Source organism: Emydura macquarii, unplaced genomic scaffold, assembly GCF_026122565.2.
Source record: "Emydura macquarii macquarii isolate MOO-44397 ecotype Brisbane River unplaced genomic scaffold, CSIRO-AGI_Emac_v2 contig_1146, whole genome shotgun sequence".
Taxonomy (NCBI): Eukaryota; Metazoa; Chordata; order Testudines; family Chelidae; genus Emydura; species Emydura macquarii.
In genome coordinates, this window is record NW_027131283.1 from 22,727,657 (window position 1) to 22,754,518 (window position 26,862).

Sequence of the window (26,862 nt, forward strand, 5' to 3'; positions counted from 1 at the left end):
ATTTAATTTAGAAAAAGAAATTGACAGACAGATTTTATGAAGAAGGCAATGACTGAAATATGTTGTGAGTAGCTCTACGCAGAATCAAATCATTTTCATTTTGGAAATAAATTCATTGTTGAACAATCTAGCTGGAGCATTTTACAACTCACAATCACTTTCATTGCTTTTCGAAACCAAGGATAAAAGAGAGAGTAAATCAAAGGGTTAATAGCAGAGTTGGCATAAGTAAACCAAACCATAATGTCAAAGACAAGCGGTGGAGTTATGAAGTTCAGGAAAGCATCAATTATTACAGTTATAAAAAAAGGTGACCAAAATACCAAGAAAGCGATCACAACAATACCCAGGGTTTTAGCAGCTTTCCTCTCTCTTTTGCCAACGCTGTCACTGTAATTATCAGATGACTGGGTTTTGTTGTTCATAATTGCTATCATTCTAGCCTGTCGTTTAGCCACAGCAAAGATCTTGCTGTTAAGAGCTATCATTGTGAAAAAAGGTATGAAATAAAGGAGAGAGGATACAACTACCCACGTTTTATTGAAGACAAGCTGACAACTCCCTACACAGGAGAGGGCATTTACTAATTCTTGTATCCCTTTATCATTAGCCCCAGTGAAGACAATAGAAAAACTGTATACCAATGAAAATGTCCAGGCAATAGCTATGAATATGCCTGATACCGGCACTGTGAACTTGATGGGGTAAATTAAAGGATCAGTGACAGCAACGTACCGATCAACAGAGATGAAACACATGTGAAATATTGATGAATAACAAAAAGAAGCATCTAAACAACTGTGGAATCTACAGAATGCTTCCCCAAAATACCAGCATGTTTCAACAGACCTTATACTGCTGAAAGGTAACACAGTCAGACCCAAACAAAAATCAGCACATGCCAAGGAGGCGATCAAAAAATTTGTAGGCAAGTGAAGCTGTTTGAAATAAGCAATTGAAATAATTACCATTAGGTTTCCACCTAGTGTAAGAATTGTCAGAAAACCAAGCACAACATACAAAGTTATCCGGATTCCAGAAGACCAGGATGTTTTATAGCAAGATCCATTAATATTTTCAAAGCAATATTGTACTTCTTCATGTTGAAGAGGTGCTGAAGTCATGTTTTCCTTTTTTTTGTTAACTACTCTGAACTTTGTAGTGTTTGAATTTGTAAACCAGTGGTTGCGGTGTGCCACTGGTTGGTCTAAGCTCTTCAGTTTTTAAGTCTTTCTGAAAAAGAGAATTAAAGTTGACATGAGTGATAGTACAATAATTCCAAAGTGTTGTATGATTGTCCACTAGTCTACTAGAAACGTATACATAAATAGAAGTAAATAATAGAACATAGCAAAATATCTGTTGTAACAATAGTTTTCAATGGCATTTTGAAATAGGTAAACAAGTAGCAAAAATATACTTGAAAAGTTTCTCCTCTGCTATAATATAGAATTTATTTTTATCTATTCATATTTATGTATTAAATTTTCTCGATGCTTGATCTTTCTATTAAGTCAATTGCAAAATTCCCATTATCTTCACTGTAGTTGGATGGACTCCTAATGTCTTACCTTTTGAGAAGCATTTCTTCAGATTTAACTCTGGATTAAAATGTGAATAGAAGGCAGGAAGAAATTTGTGTTTTCAGTGGTGCTTTACCCTCAGAGTTGTTATAGCAAAGTTAATGACAAAGTATTTGCACACTGTCCTCTCAGAAATGAAGGGTGGCGTGAGGGGAAAAACAGCAAACACAAGGGAAATTTAGTGATCATCCCATAAAATGAAATCCCTCTAGTAAAGGGTGTAAACACTGACTGATGTAGGATCTGAAAAAAAAACATCATTAAGCAATCTGTTTTGATTTATCACAAGGCAGCCATTTAACTACTGTCATGCAAATGTGTGAACTAACTCATATTATAAGATACATCCTTTATTTTTGGAAGGCAAATTTTCCCACAGCAGCCAAGTGTTATCTCAGTATTATTACTGTAAATTGCTTTGTCAGGAATGTTAACCCAGGAAACTGAGATCATAGATAATGGTATGTTTGTTAAAGAAAATCAACCCCACCTTTATTAATCTTGCAGTGGGGTATTTCTTGGGGTTTTCTGGTTGTTGTTTCTCTCTCTCTCTCTCTCTCTCTCTCTCATTTTAGGCCATTTTTCTACACTCTGGACCAAACTCATTCCAGTGCAAAGACTGGAGCAAGGATTGAGGCAGCTTGCGTGATCCTGAAGTGTCTGCTGTGGTCCAGTGCAGCCCCCCGATGCAAACTAAGGCAACCCTAAATTGCACTCTAGCTGGCTTTGAAGAATTACCCTAGCTATACCTGGTCACACTGTCAATGTGTCCCCTCCCTCCTCTGGCCTACACCCAGCCTGCTCCAGATGTTCCCCTGCCCCAGGGGTTTCTGCAAGTGCAAAGTTGGTGGAGCAAGCTCAGAACCTGGCAGGGTGCCTTGGAGGCCACTTTCTAGGGGGACTGTGCTGCTGCTGTGCTGGTGTGTGCAAAGGAGCTGTGGGTGAGATATAATTTAGGTCCTCTCTTCCTCAATGAGTTTGAGTAGGTGGAGAAGTATGGCTGAGATGGCACTTCCATTCCAAACCTACATTTTCCATGTCTTATAGGTTCCTCCAAAATGCAGGACGATCCTTTACTGGTGTTCAGTCCCCTCGGCCTGGTAAACACTAGGAACTTATGTCGGTATAATTATGTGGCTCGGGGGTGTGAAAAATCCACACCCCTGAGCAATGCAGTTAAACTAACCTAACCACCAGCGTGGACAGTGCTAGGTCGAAAGGAGAATTCTCCCATCAACCTAGCTACCACTTTCAGAGAGGTGGATTACCTACTCTGACAGGAGAACCCCGCCCATCGGCATAGGTAGCATCTTCTGTGAAGCATTACTGCGGCTCAGCTACAGTGGTGCCACTGTACCACTGTAGTGGTTTATGTGTAGACAAGCTCTCGGAGACTTTATGCCTGTAGCATAAATGAAAGCAGTTGAGGGCATAGGATTAGCACAGGCTCAGACAGCCACACCCGGTTTCCTGAGGGCTTGTAATGATTTGAGGAATTGTCTGTACTGTCACTGTTCAGGGCAACTGCACGTGTATTCCCACTGTTGTTCTTCAAGGGCACCCACTCTGGGCCCCCAGTGCCTCAGCTGCCACCTAGACCCGCATCTCTGTCTCTTCTGACAAGGCTGCACAGTTCCCTGCCCACACTACGATATTCCCAGCGAGCCAGACTCCCCAAATAGGCCAGCACCTACGCTTTGCTTTCTTTCTGAAGTCTCTGAACAGCTGTAATTGCCAGCTGTTAAAAGTTACCACATAGATACTTATAAACAAGCACTTTATTCTTCAGGTGGAAGCATTACATATTTAAAAACAATACAAGTTTACCAGACATAATGTACACTGAAAAGCTTACTAGACACTCCAATTCCAACATCGAGGGTCAGTCCTTCAAAACCCACAACTTGGGTTTTCTTTAGTGGCTACAAGTTCATAACGGTCTCAGATTCAGAACCAGAACAATCCTGAATAATTCAGGCTTTCCTTTATATAGCTTGGGCCTTTGATCTCGTCATCATGCAACACGTGATGAGCAGACAATGGCTCACTCCTCAGGCCAGAGCTTCAAAAGGCTGGGATGTTGCATAACCAGAGGTGAGGAATTTGTATTCACCTCTCCTACTTATTTCTCAAGAAATCCATTTCACACATATTGTCCCAAAAGCCCATTCTTGTCATGCACATTGTCCAATGTAGTCCTTTGATCAGGCCTTACATCACGTCTCCCAACTAGAGAGGTTACATATGATCCTGCCCCAAAATTATACATAAACCACTCATTTAATATGATGGATCCCAAAGATACTTAAACTTTATTCAGTTAGGTTTTTCAAGGATTTTGCAAATAATTGCTGTATCTGGCACATATACAATTTTTGAATTCTGTGAGATTGTGAGATCTCTGTACGTAGCCTTATCAAGCTGCAAACTCCATTTTGAAGGTGCTGCCTTTTGTCTTCTCTGTTGTCCTTTCATCTCCTATTTGCTGACCAGACTTTGTATGTGTCATTCCCAAAGAATGATGGAGCATGCCAAACCATTTTTGCTAAAATTTTCCAATAAATGAATAAATAAATAAAATTTAGCCTGATGCATGGAAAATTTCAGCCTACACTGTTAGTTTGGCAAAATTATAAGCAACAGAAAAGGGGTCTTATAATGGGAAGCATCAGGCAACCATAACTGCAGATGTCACCACCTGTAATAAAGTAAATTACCACTTAGAACATACCCAAACTTCACATCCTGATTTCTCATCTACTGAGAAGCTCTCTGGCAAAGAGGCGCTGATAGTGTTGGAAGAAGGGGCTGCAATATTTTATTGGTATGTTAACAATGAAAAACTTCATTTGAACACAGTAACACATGTACCCAAAAAAATCCAGGCTCTTGAGTATAACCCATTATTTTGCCTTCCAGAACAAGTTGTATTCTTTAATGTTTATTGTGAGGCAGGAGCAAGAGAAACTTGGTTACAGAAAAGGTAAATAAACTCCTTGCTCTGATAACATAATGAAAATAAATGTGTAAAGATTCAGATAGATCAGATGCCACCTAGTCAATCAAGCAACTGGAGAGACAGAAGTAACAGGGTCTGTTTGAGATGTTCCAATCATTTCTTGTAATAACACACATGAGATGCTAAGGGCTGATTCTCCACATTGTCACACCAATTTTATGCCATGGCATTACACCACTGATTGGCATAAATCTGGTGTAAGAGAGTGGAGAATATAGCCCTAAATGTTGTTACTGAAAAAAGGTCATGGGAATTTACTGGATTTATAGATAGTAGGACTGTTAAACTCGGTGGGAATACTCATGTAGGAACTTCATACATGTGTAAGTGTTTGCAGGATTGGGGCTGAAGACTGGCATGAGACTGAGGGCCTGTCTACACTTAAAACACTACAGTGGTACAACTATGCCACTATAGCATTTATGTGTAGACACTACCTATGCCGAAGAAAGGGGTTCTCCCATCAGTGTAAGTAATCCGCCTGCTTGAGAGGTGGTAGATAGGCTGATGGAAGAATTCTTCCCTCGCTGTCTAAATGGGGATTTAGGGCATCTTAACTATGCCACTCGTGGAGAGCGTGTATGTGTGGATTTTTCACACCCCTGAATGATGTACTTATGCTGACCTCATTTTCTAGTGTAGATCAGTCGTGAGTTAAATTTGGGTGTGAAGGAGATTTCCCAGTTTATGCCAGATAGTCCACAGATACTGTAGGGTATGATAGTAAATCATAGTTTTCCACACAAACAATTTGACGACATTTTTGACACCTCATTTTCAATGTAGGGATTCCACTCTTCATCAATGGGACTTCATTATTTGGAAAGATCAGTGACTCTGATTCAGATTCATTGTTTTTGCTTTAGGAGAGGAGTGAATTGGCTTTGTCATTAACTCTGACCCAAGAGCTCAGGAGAAAAAATATAAATTGCAAGCCTCTTCCAGAGTTCTCTTCATAGCTCATAGCTTAGTTCAAACCAATTTACGAAAAGGAGTTTCTCAGAAGGTGAGGGATTAGCAGACTAACGCGTCAAGTAGAATGACTCCTACTATTAAATCCAGACACAATACCCCCAATAATTTCTTTCTTCTTATTTTAAATCACCAGGGAAAATCTGTTGCTACTGAGATCTTACACATTTTACAATTTTTTAAACATTCTGAATTCACCTTAATTTCTGTGTTCAAAATAATTTTGTGGAGTTATTCTATTAACACTCATATTTATTTTTTTCAGAAGAAGTTGAAAATAGGTGCACATGCTCCCTTTCCTAGATCATAAATATCAGTTCAGGTATTCAAAAATTAGACTTTGAAGGAAATAATTAACTCAACTTTTTTTGATAAGGGAGATTTGCAATGCTGCTTTGAGAACGTGAATGAATCTTGCTATAAAACACCATGGTCTTCTGGACTCCGAGTAACTTTGTATATTGTGCTTGGTTTGTTGACAGTCTTACTGTAGATGGAAACTTACTGATAATTGTTTCAATTATTTATTTCAAACAGCTTCACACATCTACAACGTTTTTGAACGCCTCCTTGGCATGTGCTGATTTTAGCTTGGGTCTGACTGTGTTGCCCATCAGCACTGTAAGATCTGTTGAGGCATACTGGTATTTTGGGAAAATATTCTGTAGATTTCATTCGTTTAGATGTTTCTTTTGCCTAGCATCAGTATTTCACTTGTGTTTCATCTCCATTGATCGATATGCTGCTGATCCTTTAATTTATCCAGCTAAGTTCACAGTGCCAGTTTTAGGCATGTTCATAGCTGTTGCCTGGACATTTTCATTAATATACAGTTTTTCTGTAGTATACACTGGGGCTAATGAAGAAGGGCTACAAGAAATAGTGAATGCTCTCTCGTGCAGGGAGTTGTCAGCTTGTCTTCAATAAAACAGAGGTGGTTGTATCCTCTCTCCTTTATTTCATACCTTTTTTCACAATGATAGCTCTTAACAGCAAGATCTTTGCTTTGGCTAAACTACAGGCTAGAATGATAGCAATTATGAACAACAAAACCCAGTCATCTGATAATTACAGTGACAGAGTTGGCAAAAGAGAGAGGGAAACTGCTAAAACCCAGGATATAGCTGTGATCGCTTTCTTGGTATTTTGGTCATTTTTTCATAACTGTAATAATTGATGCTTTCCTGAACTTCATAACTCCACCGCTTGTCTTTGACATTGTGGTTTGGTTTACTTATGCCAACTCTGCCATTAACCCTTTGATTTACTCTCTCTTTTATCCTTGGTTTCGGAAAGCAATGAAAGTGATTGTAAAATCTTCTACCTTGGTTGCTCAGCAATGAGTTTATTTTCTGAATGAAAATGCATCTTGTACTGCTAAGTTCTGATTCCAGGTCACAGTCTTGCTCTGCTTGTTTTTTGTTTTTCCTTTAAGGTAGTTTCCCAGGCTTTTATAGCTGTATGCTTTGAATCCTAATGAAAATCATGTTGAAATATATATTTCTGAGATATATTCAGCATGGATTGGATAATTTTATTTTGTATTTTTCTATATCACTTTTGACTTAGAAACTCTCTACACCCCAGAATAGGTTGCTGTGAACAATAAGAAACATACAGAGCACATGAAAAGTGTACATAGCACGGATAGGGGTGGAAATGGGGATCGAGGGCGGGGAGCCGGGAAATAGGCATTTTATGCAACTAGCAAATCAGATGCAGGCAGGACATCATAGTTGTTGCAGGCATAATTCAACTCATAATGGCAACTTCAATATGTCCATAATTCCAACCCACCACCACCTTCCTCAGAACTACTGGACCAAAAATAATGTAGACAGACATACAATGTTGGAGGCCCAGTACAATTCGAGTTGCTTGACCACTGTCCTACAGGCCTTACATAGCTTCAGTTGCTTGCTTGGCTATTCTGACCCCTGTAGCATGACATCTTCCAGTTGGCAGAGATGAATAGGACTACTGAGTAACCTTGCAGATATCTCAGTTTCTGCATACCACGGCACATAACAAGACAAAATACACATGTATGCTTGCAGCTGCACATAGATAATGGTGATAGGAACAAGTTATCCTTGAACGTCTGGGGGTACACTTTTTCATTGCCAAGGGCATACTTTTACACCGCCCTTCCTATCACCAGATGTTGTTTTGATGACCCGAGCTATCATGGTGAGAATGGAATGTAGTTAAGGGTGAAAACCCAGTGTAGGTAATTACCATATATGATAATGAGTAGAGAGGTAATTAGGTGAAAACTGTTTATGGAAGGGTATAAGAAGTCACTACTTAGACAAAGGGGGGAGCTCCATCAACACCTGACTCTGCAGGAGGTGCTGCCGGTCAGACCAGAGGCCACTGACTCCCTGGCGGGGCCCCTGAAGAAAGCTGTTCCTGTGTACAGCCTTCTGAGTAACTACTTAGCTCTCCAGGCTTAGTGAGTATGATATATTGTAGTTAATTTTAGGTTTTGTATTCAACTAGTATATCTATAGAAAACCTTGCACGTTAAACCTTATTGATCTGCAAATTGGGCGTACCGTGTCTCACTGGTATCCACGCTGATCACTAAGTGTCCGGTATCAACATACAGTACATGCAATACATACATACATACAATGATGGTCTAATTAGATTCCCTCTAGGGTCAATGCCAAAAGTCCTATTTATTTAATGGTTGTCAGTCAGACCATTTCCTCAGTCAGCAATAGTGAATAAAATATCCAAAGTATCATGATGCTGTATTTATGCCCTCCACAACTTTCCAAGAGACTGAATTGTGTAATGGAATATACAGGCCATTTAAAGCCTTTGAGACAACTCATATAGACCAACTCAATTCCAGTCCAGTGTTGCCTTTAAAATACCTCAATGACAGGTTCTTGATTACTGGAGAGAAGTAGGTGGTCTCAGGGAAGCAGGCTGACATTTATAAGGAAGCCCATTCTGATAACCCTGTTTTTAGAACCCAAAGCTGCATTCCATGAGAAGGGTGGACTAAAGATCCTCTCTGTGCCAGCCTCTCTTTCTCTCACAAAACCAAGAGAATAAAGCAGAGGAGGGCATGTAGTTATTAGGTCAGAAACAACTGCTCCTAATCTAGGAGAATGCATGCTGAGAAACAAAAGGCCTATATAAACCCCTACCTCTTTCCACAATCAAGGAGAGAACTATGAGGAAGAAAGTTATGCTACATGGACCTCTCCTGAAAGCTATGGGCAAGTTGCTGAGTCTGATTAAAATTTTGTCTTATAATTCCTTTTTAAAGACTAAGCTACAGTGAACTCTATGTAAGTTGCCTTCTCTTCTATTTGACTTTAAGCAGCTCCAGCGCTGTTGGTATGAGTATGATAGCCAGAAATTTTATTGTCCCTCCTTAGACAAAGAACTCTGATTTTTTCCTGCAGTTGTTTGTATTTTTAGTTCAAATAGCATCAAAAGGATTTTAATAATATATGTTAAATCAATCCGCTGCCCAAACAACTGTGTATCTTGATTCTTGGAGGAAATAGCTTTGTGCACTTCTAGTATCATTTGCTGAATTAGAGAGGACTGTTCTAATTACTACAGAAATTCCCAGACCACACTGGAGAAACAATAAACAGTGAATAAAGGAGATGATGTTGAATGTCCCTTTGTTATGCAAATAACAAATATCACAGGATCTTTTTCAGGGGATAAGGCAACAAGCCACGTTTATTGTGAATACAGAAATACATAAATAGTATCAATAAAAAAAATCTCAGCACTGTAACAACATCAAAATTGTTCTTTACTTAGTGAAATAGTATCAGTCATGTAAATACTAGGAAAACAGTATCAACATTGTATCAATACTACAATTACAGAGATTCTTGTTAATAAAATATACTTCATTGACACATTTCAATTGGTACTTTCATTTACACTCACACACACTGACAGGCATACACAGACAGGGAGACAGACAAACAAACATAGGGGTCTCACAGATGTTATAGTTACCAGCCTCTTGGTGCTTGTGGTAGTCACTGGCCAAGTGACTGTAGCACAAGGGTGAGGAGCAAGGTTCTGCCGATGTGCACCGGTACTCCTGGCTGGTGTGGTGATGTAGACCCGAACCTCCCTCCAGCCTTCATCTTTCTATCCCATTTTATAGGGAAAAGACCCTATAGTAAGTCTATGGGTTTTTGCTCTGTCATGCTGCATCTGCATTTGGTGTGATCCTTAATCACCCACATTGTTGCAAGCCTGATCAGATTTTGTTCTTTGAAGTGGGCTGACTCCAAAGTTATTATCTTCGCTCCTTTCTTCCTCTCTCAAACATTTTAGGTGAGGCTAGTGTTTTCTTCCTCTGTTTCGACATCCCTTACTCAGACCACTTGTTCAATCACTTTCCCTGTCTACACCCACCTCAATTGCTCAGCCATTCACACTTCAGTCACTCAGTGCCAACTCCTAGCTGAAGAATTCACATATTATTTTTAAAGCAAACATTATTTCATTTTTGCCAATGTCTTTCACAATTAGGTAGGTAAATTACATTTCACAGTGTGGCTTTTTATACTTAAAATAAGGTTTTTACAAATATATTGAAAGTGGGTAAAATTAACAGATAAAATGGTCAGTGGAGTGGTTTTACAAAGAATCTTAAAACAAATAATTATACAAAGTACAGATGGACTTGAATTATTATGCAGTAAATGGAAAGGCTAAAGTGAACATTTCAAAGGGTAGAACAATAAGAGTCAGTTGAGGTTTTAACTTTTGATTAAAGTTCCAATGTGTCAGGCTGAAGTGTGTCTTGGTAGGAAGGGGAGGGGGTGTTTGGCTCTGTTCTTTCATGTATTTCACGAAAACAGGATTGGGCCAACACCTTTACATTCAAGTGCTGAGTATCACAGAGACTAGTAACAGCACCCTGGAATTCCCAGGTCTAATATGATTTTTGCAAACTCCCCAAACATCCAACAATGTACTCTATGCTCCTATTGGCCTACTTTTAAACTCTCCATATGCACACATCCTTCCCTTTCTATCTCTGTATCTCTGACAAACTCCTAGGATGCTGACCACCCATGACACAATCAACAGACTCCCTACTATAGTAGAAAGTGAAAGCTGGAGGCTTAGTTTAATGGGCCTAGATGCAAGATCTGAGGCCTGAACCAAAGTTTGGCTTTAGGAAACGGCAACTGCTTGCCTGCTTACAAGTTCACTGACTGATGCAGGAACTTGACAGAAACACAGCATTGTTAATGCATTGGCAGTCTTAAAGAGCAGTAACAGGAACACAGTATTGTTAAAAACAGTAGTAGACCTAACTTCCCCTCAATACATGCTAACTGGAGAAAAACAATCATGAGAGACAGTACAGAGATACCTTGACCTTAAGATAGAGGAGACAGGATGATGGATGAAAATGTTCTTTAGAGGTAAGGTATGGAACAATCGCAGATGACAGAGATGCAGTGTGAAACTTTTTTGTATCAGGGTATGAGAAACAGGTCCCAGCTGGAGCATCTTTATCCAGCCTAGGGGATAACCGAAAGTCCCCTTGTTAACTGAGCCGGTCCATTGTGATGAGAATACATGTCCTAGTGTACCTGTTGCTCCTATGGGGCTCTAACAGTATGCTTCGCTTGCAATAAACCTGCCCGAGCGCCTTTGCTGATTAACTGAGTCTGTGGGTATGTCTACACTGCAAAGTGAAGTCAATTTATTTTAAATCCACTTTCACCCACTGAATTTTAGAAGTCGCAGGAGTGTGGTCACACCATGCTCCTGGCGTCGGCCTCTTGCATCCCCACTCGGGTCGACATTCAAAGCAGTGCACCGTCGGTAGCTATCTCGCAGTGCAACTAGCCGCAGAGGCTTTTGGGAAGCTTGTCGTCCTCCCATGATGCAACGTGCTTCCTCCCCCTCCCTTCATATCCCAAACAAACTGCAAAGGCTTTTTCGCACCTTTTTTTTATGTTGTGCACACGCCGTTGCTGGAGAGGCATGGAGCCTGCTCAGCTCTGCACTATCATTGTGAGCATCACAAATTCCTCACAGTTTATCCTGCAATATTTTCAAAGGCGAGACAGGAACCGCAGCACAGAAAAGAACAATGTTATTGCGGCCACCGTGCTACAAGCCATAGAGAGAAACAATTCCCATTTGCTGCAGGCTGTCATGCATCATCTCCAGTCCGTGGAGTGCCAGTTCTGATCCCGGGAAACAAGCACAGACTGGTGAGACAGCATTGTTATGAAAGTGTGGGATGATGAACCGTGGCTGCAGAACTTTCGTATGTGAAAGGCCACTTTCTTTTAACTTTGTGCGGAGCTGTCCCCAGTGTGTGAATACTGTCTTGAGACCAGCTCTGACAGTGGAGAAGCAAGTGGCTATCACTCTGTGGAAACTGGCAACCCCAGACTGCTACCGATCAGTTGGGAATCAATTTGGAGTCAGTAAATCCACCATTGGAGCTGCTGTGATGCAAGAGTGCAGGGACATTAATAGACTTCTGCTTCGAAGGGTAGTGACTTTGGGAAACATGCAGGACATAGCAGATGGGTTTACCACAATGGGGTTCCCAAACTTTGGGGGGCGGCAATAGATGGCACTCATATCCCTACCCTAGCACCTGACCACCTTGCCACAGAGTACATAAACCGGAAGGGATACTTCTCAATGGTGTTGCAGGTCCTTGTGGATCACAAGGGACATTTCATCGATATCAATGTGGGGTGGTCTGGAAAGGTGCATGACTCGCGCATCTTTAGGAACTCAGGTCTGTTCAATAAGAGGCAGTTGGGCACTTTCTTCCCTGACCAAAAAATAAACATTGGAGATGTTGACATACCAATAATGATCCTGGGGGATCCTGCCGACCCCTTGCTCCCATGGCTAATGAACCACTACACTGGGCACCTGGACAGCAAGAAGGAGCATTTCAATAATAGGCTCAGTAAATGCAGAATGGTGGTGGAATGTACATTTGGGCATTTAAAAGCCAGATGGAGATGTCTCCTTACTAGGATTGACATCAGTGAAAAGAACATCCCATCAGTTATATCTTAATGCTGTGTGCTCCATAATCTGTGTGAAACAAAGGGTGAAAAGTTCCCCCAGGGTTGGAGCATGGAGGTTGATAGGCTGGCTGCAAATTTTGAGCAGCCAGATTCCAGCGCTATGCTCAGAGCCAACCGCGGAGCACTTTGCCTATGGAAAGCATTGAAAAACCGGTTTTGCAATGAACTGCTGTAATGTATGTCTCTGCTCTGCCTTTTTTTCTCATCCCTCATGCTCGCACCAGCGGCCCCCTCCCCTTCTTTCCCTGCCCAAACTATGAATGAATAAAGACTGATGTTTTTTAAAGCTGCAAAGTTTTATTTGTGACCAGATTCAGTGGGGGAAAGGAAGATGAGTTAACATTACAAAGTGTCACTGTGCAAGCAACTGTTGTTGTGTGCAGCTCTTAAAGGGGCCGTCGCGTCTTTCTGTTCGCTTCCACCGGTGTGGAGTGCAGCATGTACTGCACCTGCTCAGCCTCCTCCTAGAGCGCTTGGGGGTGGCGGCTGATAACAAAGCGGTAGGTGGTGGAGCATTTTGGAGGGGCTGCAGAGGGAGTCTGTCCTGCTGCTGCTCTTCCTCAGCATGTCGGACTGATCCCTCAAAATATGAAACAGCTCCTGTTGCATATCATGGTCCTACTCCTGTACTGATTTTGTGTGTTCCATGTCCACCACTTGATATTTTCCTCTCTCTCACCACTTCAAGACCTCCACTGATTTCACAAATTCATTGTGTGCATGGGTAGGAACAAAATGAGGTCAAAACCATTCACCTGAGGCATAACAGAGATGCTTCCTCAGCAAAGGTGGGGCCTAGTTCTTCCATCTGAATCTTTAAAGGGCTTTAGGCTGATGTTACAGCTGATCCTATTCTTTCTGAATTTGTTCACTCATTCCATGGCAGAGCATGAGGGGGTAATGGCAGACTCACTATCCTAAGGGATAAGAATCTTTCTTTCTATCTATCATCTTCTGGACCAGTATTTAGATAGGGTTCCAAATGGTGTGGAAGGAAAGAGGTTCTATGTTCCATATATCTCCAGTTTAGCTTTCTGCAACATTTTATAGAAATTTTGTTCTACTATGAAAACTTTGCCATGAAAACTTGATGGATTTTGTTTATCTTTACATAGAACCAGATTTGATAAGAATGTAGTCATGGTTACAGGATGGGCATCACCTTTTGAGTCTCTGAGTGCTTCCCTTTGGTTCATCAGCCTCAGTGCTTTTATCTATCCTGGAGAGGTTTGTCCCCATGAAGGTAGTAGGGCCTTTATCGTCAGTCATGCCCTATTCCATAGCATGGCCCTTTTAAGGTTTGGGCCATTGCCACAGGAATGTGGAAGAGGCAGATGAGGGGAGAGAGGAAGAGATCCCAGGGGAACAGTTTGTGTTTGGGGAAACTCTGTGCTGATATTCCTATAAGGGCCCAGGACCAGGAGCCTTGTCAAGGAGGTGAGGCAAAGCTCTCATCTCTCCCAACCAACCAGGACCAGCTGTGGGAAAGATGGCTGCTTCTTCCCTAATAACAGGGAGATGCCGGCAGGGAAAGGTTGGCTGACCTCCTAGGCCCTACTATCCTTATGGTGACAGATCACCCCTGTTACAGGTGGAAATCTGCAGCTCTACTCTTACTGAGGTTACCTCAGCCCAGTACCTTGTTAACAATCATGCTTACTCAGCAGGTCCAGCTGAGTTCAGGTACTTGTGGTTTTTTCCCTTCAGGAGTCTAATCAGTGGTATTATTTATTTTAACATTAGAAACAAAGCATTTAGACAAAATGCTTAAGTGCTTACAGAAAGATAGTTTATTCTGAACCACTTTTTTCCTTCCCGCTTGTTCCCTCCCCCAACAACCCCTATTAAACTAAACCAATATATTCATACAGTAAACATCCCACTTGGAACGTGGCAAATAATGGATAGTTTTGTTTGCTGACAATCTGAAAAAATTTTTTAAAAAGTTTTGTTTTGGGTTAAGCCAAATATGACATTTTTGAAGTGGTCAGCAAATTGAAGGTTGGGGAAAAAATTGAGTTGCCTCAAAATGAAATGTTTGTTTTGACCTAACTTGTCAATTTTTGTGTCAATTTCAGGCATTATGATAAAAGCAAAGGAGGACTTGGCTCGCAAAAATGGAAGCGGAGGATGTGGTTAGGGTACTCTCGTGAGCTACGGAAGACTAAAGTTTGATTTCCCCCTTCTGCCTGACACAGAAGAGGGACTTGCACTTGAGTCTCCCACACTGCAGGTCAGTGGTCTAACCACTGGGCTGTGGAATATTCTGGTGTAGGTCTCTCAGTCTCTCCTGCTGAATCTATTCCACTCAGTCTAAAATAGTCACTGGAGCAGGGACTTGGGTCTTCCACATGCTAGGTGAGTGTCCTTACCACCAGGTTGTAGAGTCACTCTTCTGAGCCCTGGCCCAATGACTATTCATTGTCATTATGGTTGACTATGAGTGGTAATGAGTATCCACTGGGCCAGGGGATGAGATTGAGAGTGACTCTACAATCTGCTTGGCTCACACACCCAGTGGGGAACTGGATAGTCTCCTGGGCTTCCCATTTCTTTCTCTTTGTAATGGGCAGGGGTGGGAAAAGTGCCTCCCCCTTCTCCCACCTACTTCATATGCCTTTTTCACAGACAGCCTGTAGTTGCTGTGAGTGATCACAGCCATCTGTTTCCATCCTCTCCTTTCCCACTTGAGGTAGCAGAGCAGAATTCTAGCTCAAACCTGTAACACCATTTCCCAGGAAAACATCAAAAGGAATATCCTCTATTATTCCCACCCACCAGCAGCATCCCTAAACCTTCCTGTATCTTTAGTAGGACCTAGACTAAAGGCAGGGCAAATGGTTTTATCCTTGAAACTTTTAGCCACTTCTGGCTGCCTCCCAGCACCAGAGGTTTCACTACGGCCTGGTCTACACTAGACAATTAGGTCGGTTTAACTACGCTGGTCAGGGGTGCAAAAAATCTCTGAGCAGCATAGTTAAGCTGACCTAAGTCTCTGTACAGGCAGCTATAGGTTGACAGACAAATTCTTCCCTTGATCTAGGCCTTGTCTACACTACAAAATTAAGTTGACCTAAGTTTGGTTGATGTACAGCCACCATGGTAGTTGATCTCCACACTATGCCCCCTCTGTCAGTGATCTTCCACCAATTTAACTGTGTGGGACACTATGGGGCCCTGCCCAGGGTGGGGTGGGCTCCATCTATGAGCCATGGGGCAGGACTGACAGCCAATAGGCGATGTAAGTAACACAGCGTCTACATAGGCATTGAGTTGCCCTAACTACATCAACCTAAGCACTACACCTTTTGCAGAGGTGGAGCTATGAGGTCAGTGTAGTGGGAAACTTGCATTGGTGGGAGCAACATTGTAGTGTAGACACTTACTACATGGGGTGAGACAAGGATGTGGACTGTGCCTGTGTCCCTGCATGCCTGGAATTTATTCCCATTAACCACCATCCTGCCTTCACAGGGGATCCATTGTTTACATTCCCATTTGGGAACAGCAGAACTAATGTACCAGGGTATGAGGAGCTAACTGCTCAGCACGTACACTATATGTCCCAGATGAGCTGGTTCGGTAACTCACTCTAGAGGCTGAATCACATAGTTAACTCTAGGACCAGACTTATCTGGTCTGAATCACCCAGTTAACTCTAGGACCAGACAGACTGGGCAATTCCAGGTGATATGATCCCGTCTATTATAGACATGACACTGCTTCTCCCTACTGTCCCCAGCATTCCTTAGAGTGGAGTAGGTCATTTCCCCTGGATGAATTTACCCATTTCCCATATATGAGGAGCATCCCTATGAGTCATCCCCCAACTTTGGGTTCAACCTATGGACCATTCTTCCCTGGGCTTCTTCCCAGACCCAGATCTGCCACTTACATAATCAGCCACTCAACTTGTGGCATGGAAGTCTCTTGGCTTTGTATCCACCAACTATATTTAACATCATGGGAACAAATTATAAAACTCATTCAATGTACAGATTCCAAAAAAAATCAACCTGGTTTAGATGGGAATAATACATAAAATAAATAGTATTAATAAATAAAAAAATAATATATAACAAATGGAATAAAGGGGAAGTCAATAGTAAGGAATATAAACCAGAAGCTAGGAATTGTAGAAAATTGATAAGGGAACCAGAGGGACACAAGGAGAAGCCTATGGCCTGCAGAGTTAAGGACAATAAGGAGGAGGTTATTTTATGTATATTAGGAACCAAAAAAATCCTAATGGTCCATTTCTAAATGGAAATGGTAGAATTATCAATAGTCATGCAAAAAGGGCAGAAATGTTCAATAAATACTACTGTTCTGATGTATCGATGATGTAGTCATATAAAATGGTGACACTCTTTCCATTCCACTAGTATCCTGTGGAGGATGTTAAACAGCAGCTGCTAAAATAAGACATTTTTAAATCAATAAGTCCAGATAACCAGTTCTTTTAAAAACTTTGGATGCAAGTTAACAAGCTCATTGGAGCATTAATGTTGATTTTCAATAAGTCTTGGAACACTAAGCAAGTTCTAGAAGACTGGAAGAAAGCTAGTATTGTGCCAATATTTATAAAGGATAAAAAGGTTGACCCAGCCCATCAATCTGACATCAATCCCAGGCAAGATAAAAGAGTGGCTGATATGGGACTCAATTAATGAAGGTTAAAGGAGGGTAATATAACTAATGCCAATCAACGTGTGTTTATGGAAAATAGATCCTGTCAAGCTACCTTGATATCTTTTTCTTTTATGAGATTACCTGTTTGGTTGGTAAAGGTAATAGATATAATATATGGAGACTTCTGTAATGCACTTGACTTGGTACCACACAACATTAACAATTGATTAAAAATTAGAAAGTTATAAAATTAACATGGCACATATTAAACAGATTAAAAACTAGCTAACTGATAGGTCTCAAAATGTAATTGTAAACAGGGAAACATCATCAAGTGGGTGTTACTGGTAGGGAGAGTTCTTGGTCCTACACTGTTTAAGTATTTTTGTCAATGACCTACAAGAAAACATAAAATCACCACTGATAAAATTTGCACATGTTACAAAAATTTGGGAAGTGGTAAATAATGAAGAGCACAGGTCACTAATACAGATATCTGGATTGCTTGGTAAACTAGGTGCAAGCAAACAATATGTGTTTCAATATGGCAAAATATAAATATATATGTACATTCAGGATCAAAGAATGTACGCCATACTTACAAGATGGGAGCTCTACCCTGGGAAGCATACCCTGGGAAAAATATTCAGGGTTGTGGTGGATTCTTAGCTGAACATGAGATCCCAGTGCGATTCTGTGGCCAAAAGGGTTAATGAAATCCTTGGATGCATCAACAGGGGAGTCTTGAGTAGGAATAGAGAGGTTTTTGTATTTCTGTATTTGGCACTAGTGCAAATGCTGCTGGAATATTGTGTCCAGTTCTGGTGTCCACAATTCAGAAAAGATGTTGTGGAATTGGAGGGAATTGAGAAAAGAGCCACAAGAATAATCAAAGGTTTAGAAAACAGGCCTTATAGTGATAAATGTAAAGAGCTCAAGCTATTTAGTTTACCAAAGAGAATGTTAAGGGGTGACTATATCACAGGTTATTAGTACCTAAATGGGGAACAAATATTTGACAACTGGCACTTCAATCTAGAAGAGAAAGATATAAAACGATCCAAGGCTGGACATTGAAATGCTACAAATTCAGACTGGAAATAAGGTGTACGTTTTTAACAGTGAGAATAATTAAACATTGGAACGATTTACCAAGATCATGATGGATTCTCCATCACTGGCAATTTTTAAATCAAGACTTGATTTTTTGCTACAAGATACACTCTAAGAATTATTTGGGGGAAGTTCTGTGGCCTGTGTTATACAGGAGGTTAGACTAGTTGATTACGGTGGTCCCTTCTCACCTGGGAATCTTTGAATCTATGAATCTTTGTCTTATTTGCAGAGATAATCCCTCAGCTGAGTCAGAAGTGTGGTGTGGTGGAAGCTTGCTGTGAATGTAGGGGCAGAGGAATAGGAGGGGGAGGGAGGGGAGTTACTGAGACTCATCAAAAGGGAGTGCTGTCACAGGATTCTGGATGTCCAGTGCAAACCCGTAAGGGGTTGTGTCACCACTTGCCCTGCAACTCTGGGTGCCTTATAAAGCTTTGCTGCTATAGCTCCCAGCCTGGGACACTCACAGCCAGCCCACAATCATGCAATCACACCCTGAGTGACTGTATGCTAGACAGCCCTCGTTCAGCAGCCTGTCTACAGCCCCACTCTGGCTTCCATCAGATTTGGTTTAACCCACAAGGTGACCCCAACACACACTCAGTCCCCAATTTCCCCCAAACTGTATGATTTGAAGTGTCCAGCACCCTCCTGGACAGGTCAGAGTATTAGTGAAGTTGACTTGTTCCTGTAACAAGACAAAAGCACATCACAGTTTGTTAACCGGAGTAAATACCTTCTCTGCAACCAAAGCACTGAGTTGGTTTATAGTAAAAACAGAACAAATCTGTTAACATAGGCTAAGTGATGCCTTACCCCACAGTAACAAGCATGGCACTGGTAGCAAACAATACTCAGAGAGGCTCTGATAGGTAGCAATCTCTCAAGAAATTCCTGGCCTCATCCAGGCCTCTCTCACAGGGGTCAGCCCCCAGCTGAGCTACATTCCCCAATTTCAGACCTTCCTTCCAAGCCTGACATCTCCTGCAGGTGCAGCAGAGCGAGATTGACTGTGCCGACAACAGCTTGTTAACCCTTTCATAAGAATGAGCATCTGCAGAATTAAAAGAGACAGGATCTGGCTAACAAGTTCCATACCAGACTTTTGATGTTACTTATGAAAATCTCATGCCCTGATCCTCACTCCATCATAACAATTTGACACCATGGAGTTACGTGGAATAAAATTGACATAAAAGAATGGGGACTGTGACCCTACACTTTGTTACTGAAAAAAAGTGGTATGATTTTCAGGTCTGTCATAATAATAAATCATGTTTCGCAGCACAACTTAATAAAGATTTTTACAGCTTATTGTCATCTCAGTGTTCCCACCCTTCAGCACAGGGAAGATCAGTGACTCTGATTCAGACTTTTTTTTTAATCATTGGGAGAGGAGAGAACAGGCTTTGTCATTAACCGGGACATAAAAACTCAAGGGAGGAAACATTAAATCGCAAATCTTTTCCAACATACTCTTCACATCTCAGTTCACACTGATTTGTGAAAGGGAATATCTTGGACAGCGAGGCAATGGGATATTCAAATAAAAATAAGAATGAATCCTTAAATCCAGATACAATGAATTCTATCATTTCTTTTTTCAGTTATTTAATTTCTTATTTTAAACCACCAGGGAAAAGCAGCTGCTACTGAAATCTTCCATTGTTATAATTTTTTTATGTTCTGAAAGCATCTTAATTTCTGTGTTCAAGATCATTTTGTGGAGTTATTTTATTAACACCCACATTTACTTTTTTCAGGAAAAATTGGAACTAGGAGCACATATTTTTTTCCCTAGATCATAAACATCAGTTCAGAAGCTCAGTTTTGAGGGAAATAATGAACTCAACTTTTTTGATAAGGGAGATTTGCAATGCTGCTTTGAGAACGTGAATGAATCTTGCTATAAAACACCATGGTCTTCTGGACTCCAAGTAACTTTGTATATTGTGCTTGGTTTGTTGACAAGTCTTACTGTAGGTGGAAACCTACTGATAATTGTTTCAATTATTTATTTCAAACAGCTTCACACACCTACAATGTTTTTGATCGCCTCCTTGGCATGTGCTGATTTTAGCTTGGGTCTGACAGTGCTACCTTCAGCACTGTAAGATCTGTTGAGACATACTAGTATTTTGAGAAAATACTCTGTAGATTTCACTCCTTTAGATGCACCTTTTTGCCGAGTATCAATATTTCATTTGTAATTCATCTCTGTTGATCGATATATTGCTATCATTGACCCATTTATCCAGTCAAGTTCGCAGTGCCAGTTTTAGGCATGTTCATAGCCCTTGCCTGTACATTTTCATTGGCATACTGTTTTTTCTGTAATCTTCACTGGGGCTAATGATGATGAACTCCCAGACTTAGTAAATGCTCTCCCTGTGCAGGGAGTTGTCAGCTTATCTACAATAAAACATAGGTGGTTGTATCCTCTCTTCTTTATTTCCTACCTTTCTTTACAATGATAGCACTTTATAGCAAGATCTTTGCTATAGCTAAAAGACAAGCTAGAATTATAGGGATTATGAGCAACAAAATCCAGTTATCTGATAATTACAGTGATAGAGTTGGCAAAAAAGAGAGAAAGCTGCTAAAACCCTGGGTGTAGCTGTGATCACTTCTTGATATTCTGGTCACCTTATTTTATAATTGTAATAGTTAATGCTTTCCTCCACTCCTTGCTTTTAGCATTGTGAATTGGTTTGCTTATTTTAATTCTGCAATTAATCCTTTGATTTACTCCTATTTTTATCCTTGGTTTCGAAAAGCAATGAAAGTGATTTTGAGTTGTATAGTGCTGAAGCTTGATTACTCAACGATGAACTTATTTTCAGTATGATAATATGATAATATTCTAATGCACTCTTACTAAAGATCACAGTGCAGCTCAATAGCTGTTGCTGCTTTTTCAATTTGAAGTACTATTGTCTTGAATTTTACAATCTGTATCTTTTGCATCTGAATTAAATTCATGTTTAGTTGTTTTTGTGGAGTCATTTATTTTTAGTGTTGTTAAAGTATATATATATTTAATTTTAATAAAGTTTACCTTTAAAATAATTAGTACTTTAAATTTTCTCTCTATGCATTATTGTGTTAGAAATTTTTTTTAAATGTAAATGTAGTACCATGGAATATATTACTTTGCACAAAATTATGTCATCACTTTTTAACTATTTTATTTAAATAGAGTTAATGATCTATTAACTCCCTTACTTGAGAACATTTTGAATTCTCATAATCTGAACTATCATTTGAAAAAAACTGCAGCTACTTTGGTAGGAGTAATGGTCAAACTTCCTTTTGTTAAAGCTAGCTGGAATTTTTTCACTGTCTATTTTTGAACTGGATTGGGCCATAAAATATTTGGGATTTATTACAGATAATCTAAAGAATATAGGTAAGAGGAATATGGGGTTAGAGAGCAGTAAAAACAGTTCTGTGCAGATGGGAGGAACTATAACCTAAGGGAAAATAAATACATCATTAAAACATACCAGCATTTTATTGCACAGTATTCTCAATGTTTGCTCAAATTATGTTCCTAGTAAGCATTTTATAGAGCATAATAAATTATTTAAACACAAGCTGAATTGAAATATTTATTGTTAAAGATGTTGTCATTTCTGTTGTAGTTAAGGTTCCAAAACACAGTTTTCTTTATAAACATCCATTTTCAGATACTTACAATGTTTGGAAACATTCACCTTAAATGTTTCTTATAATTACTTTCCTCCCAAATAGAGTTAAAGAAAATTTCCAGCAACATATTTTGTATGTTTATTTCTTGTTTTGGATAATTCAAAAATAGTTAATACTAAACTGTAGTATGGCTAGACTTCTTCCAAGCAATAACCAATGGAGGAAAGTAAGAGAGAAATCACCAAATCTGTGTTATCAAAGATTGGAAGTAAGAGAATACAGAGGAGAGATTTCAGCAGGCCAATAGTAGCAAAAGGTTTGATATAATATCAGTATGTCTGCCGATGAAGAAATCCAGATAAACTGATGTCACCTCCGTTGCTGGGATGAAGATGTAAGGTATATTTAATCCCCTCTCAAACCAGTTAATTGTGATTCTTGATGGTTGGAAGAAATAATTCCTGCACTTTTAGTTTTTCTTTTTTTCCTGGAATTAGAGTGGCTTGTTCTTATACTATAGCAGCTTCCAGAAAAAAATGAGGGAACAATAGATGGTGAATGAATGAAGTGAGATTGAATGTCACACTACATATAAGTAGTGAATATCATAGATGCAGTAATTCAGGAAAACATGTGCATTCTTAAGTACATTTCTATCCAGGACAGCCTATAGGCATGTGCTTTAGGGCTGTCTTGAATATGAATGCTTTCCTGAACTGGGGACAGAGAGTGTGAATGTCTTAGATTAATAAAAAAAGGCATGCATTGTGAAATATTCAGATGGTGGGAACATACTCACTGCTACTGCCCAATGGTAGACTTCATTTTGTACTTTGATTGGAAAGTTCATTAGACAAAGTGTATTCTTGTCATGAAAAAAGTGTACTCATATGAAACTCTGCTGGGGGCAAAACGTTATGTTATTTGGCTTTGTTTTGTTAAATATACTGATTACATTATGCAACCCACAAAGTCATTCAGTTCATGTTCTGTACCGTTTCTTTTTAACACTTGCTAGTATTTTTTTTTTTTTGCTGTATTTTTACATATAAGCCCTCATTCAAAGCCTAGTGAACTAAATGAAAAGCCTCCTATTGACTTCAGTGGGTTTTGGATCAGGCTCACACTGATTATCTTACTGTTGGTTATACTAACTGTATCTGTACAATCATATACCATACTTCGTTCTCTGTATCTTGTTTATGACTCAAAAATATGTGCAATCTGACTATGATGTGCAGTGATTTAGAAACAGGCACCAGGCTACAGATTTAAAAACAATACCAGTTTTCATATCTAACAATGTGTTTATATACAACTAAATAAACAATAGAATACAAATAGAAAACATACTTAAGTAATTATGTAGTTGCTCGTTTATTTTTATAAAAGAGATTTTGCTATATTTAAAAGATTTTTTAAAAGTGTTTCTGGTCAGTACATTCATAGCAGTCTAGTGACGTGGAAAGATAATTCCCACATGTATGTCTAGAAATGTATATTGCACAACTTGCAGCAGATCAGACCCGTTTGTTAAAGTTTACACAGTAAGAGCATATAATCATAGCCAGAAAGAACCTGAGAGTCTAGACTGAGAGACCCCATGCAGCAAAGTATTTAAGCATATGCCTAACTTTAAGAATGTAAACAGTCTAGATGACTTCTTTGGAATTAGTTATGAGTTTAAAATTACACCCATGTTAAATCAGGGTCTACAATTTTGCTTAAGAACATGACAATTATATGTGATTGCAAGGTAAGCTATACACTATCATGTTTTTTCTTTAAAATATATTGCTGATTTTATATCGCATGCCAGACAGAAAAATAATTATTAACTTGGTGATGAGAGAAGAGGAAACAATTTACCTTTGCTTTTAATCAAACAGCATTTTTCTCATTCAGGAACACAGGGAGGGGGTGGGGGGAGGAGGAAGACAAAAACCTTTCTATTTCAGAAACGGACGGATAATCTCACAGAAGGGTGGTTATGTTATTCCCCACAAACTGATAATATTAGCACTTTAAAAGTTTACCAACACTAGAAAACAAACAAAAAGTTTTGACCATTTATATGCAGATATAATTGTTCTAGAAGATAAGTGACAAGTATGTCTAGTCAAATTAGAGGTCTGCCCTATCTAGCTGCTTTGAGGAAGACAGAGATTGAGTTCAATAATGCCAGTTCATTGAATATTCCAATAACCATTATGAGAACTTCTTTGATGTTGCGTAGTTCAGTATTTCCTGGACTTTTTCTGTTGTCTTTCAGGATTTTGGCTCAGATTTTCAAAGCTGCCTAAATAAAATGAAGAGGAATTTGGCCTTCCAAGTGTGGCCTCACACTTCCATTAGGCGGAAATGATCTGTGTCAGTATCATTTCCCAGAGCTTTCATTTCTTATAATGTTCTCAATATGTCTTCTCATTTCATATCACTTGAATACATAACTCAAATGAAAGGGTCTTCTGCTTGGGGCCATGTTTATGGTTATGAGCTATTTTCCCATGCAGTTATCTGAAAGCTTTCGTCATTCCTGATACAAGTCTACTGTAGATGTCCTGGAACCAAAGACCTTGCGAGTTAGAATTAGTTTCACTGCCTTCCTGAACCAGCGGTAAGAAAACACATAAATCAAGGGATTGCAGGCTGAATTAAAGTAAGCAAACCAGATAAGGACATCAAACAGAACTGGTGGGGTAATGAAATCTAGAAGACAGTCTACCATGGTGTCTATAGTAAAGGGCAGCCAGCATAAGAGGTAGATTCCTACAGCTATACCAAGAGTTTTAGCTGCCTTTCTTTCCCTCTTTGATGCTTCCAGACATGGCCCAGATCCAGTTCTCTTGTTTATGCTGCTTATCTGTTTAGCCTGTCTGTTTGCCACAATAAATATTTTCATGTACAAAATTATCATTATGAGGCAGGGAAAGAAGAACAAAGGGAAGTTCAACCAGCCCCAGAGTTTGTTGAACAGCAGCTGACAGCTGCCAACACAGGGCACGTCTTGTAAAAAATGGCCCAAGCCTTCCTCAACTGCATTGGTATAGAGGAAGACAAAAGTATAAATCGCAGGGACTCCCCAACCTATCGCTATATATACACAAGCCACTCTTATGGTAAACTTAGTGGGGTAGAGCAAAGGATGACAGATAGCATAGTGACGATCAATGGAAATAAAACACAAATGAAATATAGAGGTCAAGCAAAAGAGTGTGTCCAAAAAGGTATGCAGCCTACAAAAGTCATCTCCAAAATACCAGCAGCTCTCCACAGATCGGATAGTGCTGAAAGGCAGCACTGTTAACCCCAGGAGGAGATCTGCAAAGGCAAGGGAGAGTAGTAAGAAGTTGGTGGGGGTATGCAGAGCTTTGAAGTGGGAGACTGCAATCACCACCATCAGGTTCCCCAATACTGTGAGCAGCATGCCCATGGCACAGGTCATGTAGATGGCCAGCTGGATCCCAAAGGGGTAAAGTGTTCTGGAGCAGGAACCATTCACTTCATAGCACAAAGGGGTAGACACCACTTCATCAGCACCAGGTTTCTGGACAGAGCTCATTTCTTCCTTACCAGCTGTCAACAGCTCATCCACACTCCCAATAACTGACTCGGCTTTCAACAGGGGATCCAGACTCTTTATCACCTATCTGAAAAATAGTAAGAAAGTAAGGTAGGAGGGAAAGAAAACCACATATTCATAATTTTTAAATATCATTGGGGAGTTTCTATTTTTCAAATGAAAAAAAGGCCAGTTTTATCTTTGGCATAACTCTAATTAAGTAAAAGCATTCATACTATTGAATAATTTGCCTATAACTTTTATGGCCTAGTTTTTCATACATATTTCCCTTTACATTCTCAGTCAAAAATATTTATGCAGCTGCTTGGAAAAAATGAAGGAAATATAGAGAAGTAAACCCAAAGGGAGACTGAATAAAAATTCTGTCATAGAAGTATATTGATTCCCAGTCTCTGCAAGCTGGGGTGTGTGAACAGATCTTTACAGCTGACCCTATATAATAATGAATGAGTTCTTCTGAATTTCCACAGGCAGTGAAGTTTTCCTTAAATTTGTTTTTGAGATGTTTTAAATCAGTAATGAAAATAATTATTTTTATTGTGAGACTAACTAGAAAGTGTGTGTGCTTTTTATGGACAAATGATATTTCTTTCAAAAAAAGCAATGTCATATTGCAGATGAAACATCCAAAGGGGCAAATTGCTCAATTTTGTACACTTCCAGTTATAGAGGTGTATGTAAAAAACAATTCTAAGACTGAAAAATCCACATTCAATTAACATTCAATTGTAATGGTTAACAAACTTCCCAAAATACTGTCACTACTTTTCACACGTCATTACTATGTAACTCCTTATTCAATAGGAAAATTAACCATAATTAATATAGAGTTTATGTGTACAGATGAGGATTTTCCAGGAGTATTTTAATGAATCAGATAATTAAACAATATGATTTTAAACACGCGCATTAGTTATGTTCTTAAAAAGCTACATTAGGACAGATATAGTTAAATATATATTTTTCTTTTTTTTTAAAAAAAAATCATGAAAGTTGCAGCCAGAATATGTGAAGGAAGTTAATTTCTAAACAAACACACACACAGTGATGCTGGGTCTCCCTTAATTGGAATAAAATATAGTTATAAAAATATGTTTTCAAATCAGTGGTACTTACAGTAAAACAGAATCACCTGTTGTCTATTGTGATCTGTATTACAGTGAGTGGATCCCTCTTCTAACGACATCCATTGGCATACTTGAGAAGTGTGAGATTAATCAACGCTTTATATAA

General features: G+C 39.6%; 2 protein-coding genes and 2 pseudogenes across 2 annotated transcripts; 2 read left to right on the forward strand and 2 right to left on the reverse strand.

The window, feature by feature from the left end:
* Nucleotides 1-95: 95 nt before the first annotated feature.
* Nucleotides 96-1,124, reverse strand: LOC137152241 (trace amine-associated receptor 9-like). The gene has a single exon (XM_067546799.1). It carries the CDS (start codon nt 1,122-1,124, stop codon nt 96-98), a length of 1,029 nt encoding a protein of 342 aa, XP_067402900.1.
* Nucleotides 1,125-2,010: 886 nt separating this feature from the next.
* LOC137152042 (trace amine-associated receptor 7a-like) lies at nt 2,011-6,917 on the forward strand (annotated as a pseudogene).
* A 7,850-nt stretch (nt 6,918-14,767) lies between these two features.
* LOC137152043 (trace amine-associated receptor 9-like) lies at nt 14,768-21,243 on the forward strand (annotated as a pseudogene).
* Nucleotides 21,244-24,576: 3,333 nt separating this feature from the next.
* On the reverse strand, nt 24,577-25,608 carry TAAR5 (trace amine associated receptor 5). Its single transcript, XM_067546800.1, has one exon. It carries the CDS (start codon nt 25,606-25,608, stop codon nt 24,577-24,579), a length of 1,032 nt encoding a protein of 343 aa, XP_067402901.1.
* Nucleotides 25,609-26,862: the final 1,254 nt, after the last annotated feature.

What these genes read in the sequence shown, in the direction of transcription:
- LOC137152241 (XM_067546799.1), bottom strand. Translation starts at nt 1,124, where the DNA reads ATGACTTCAGCACCTCTTCAACATGAAGAAGTACAATATTGCTTTGAA.
- TAAR5 (XM_067546800.1), bottom strand. Translation starts at nt 25,608, where the DNA reads ATGAGCTCTGTCCAGAAACCTGGTGCTGATGAAGTGGTGTCTACCCCT.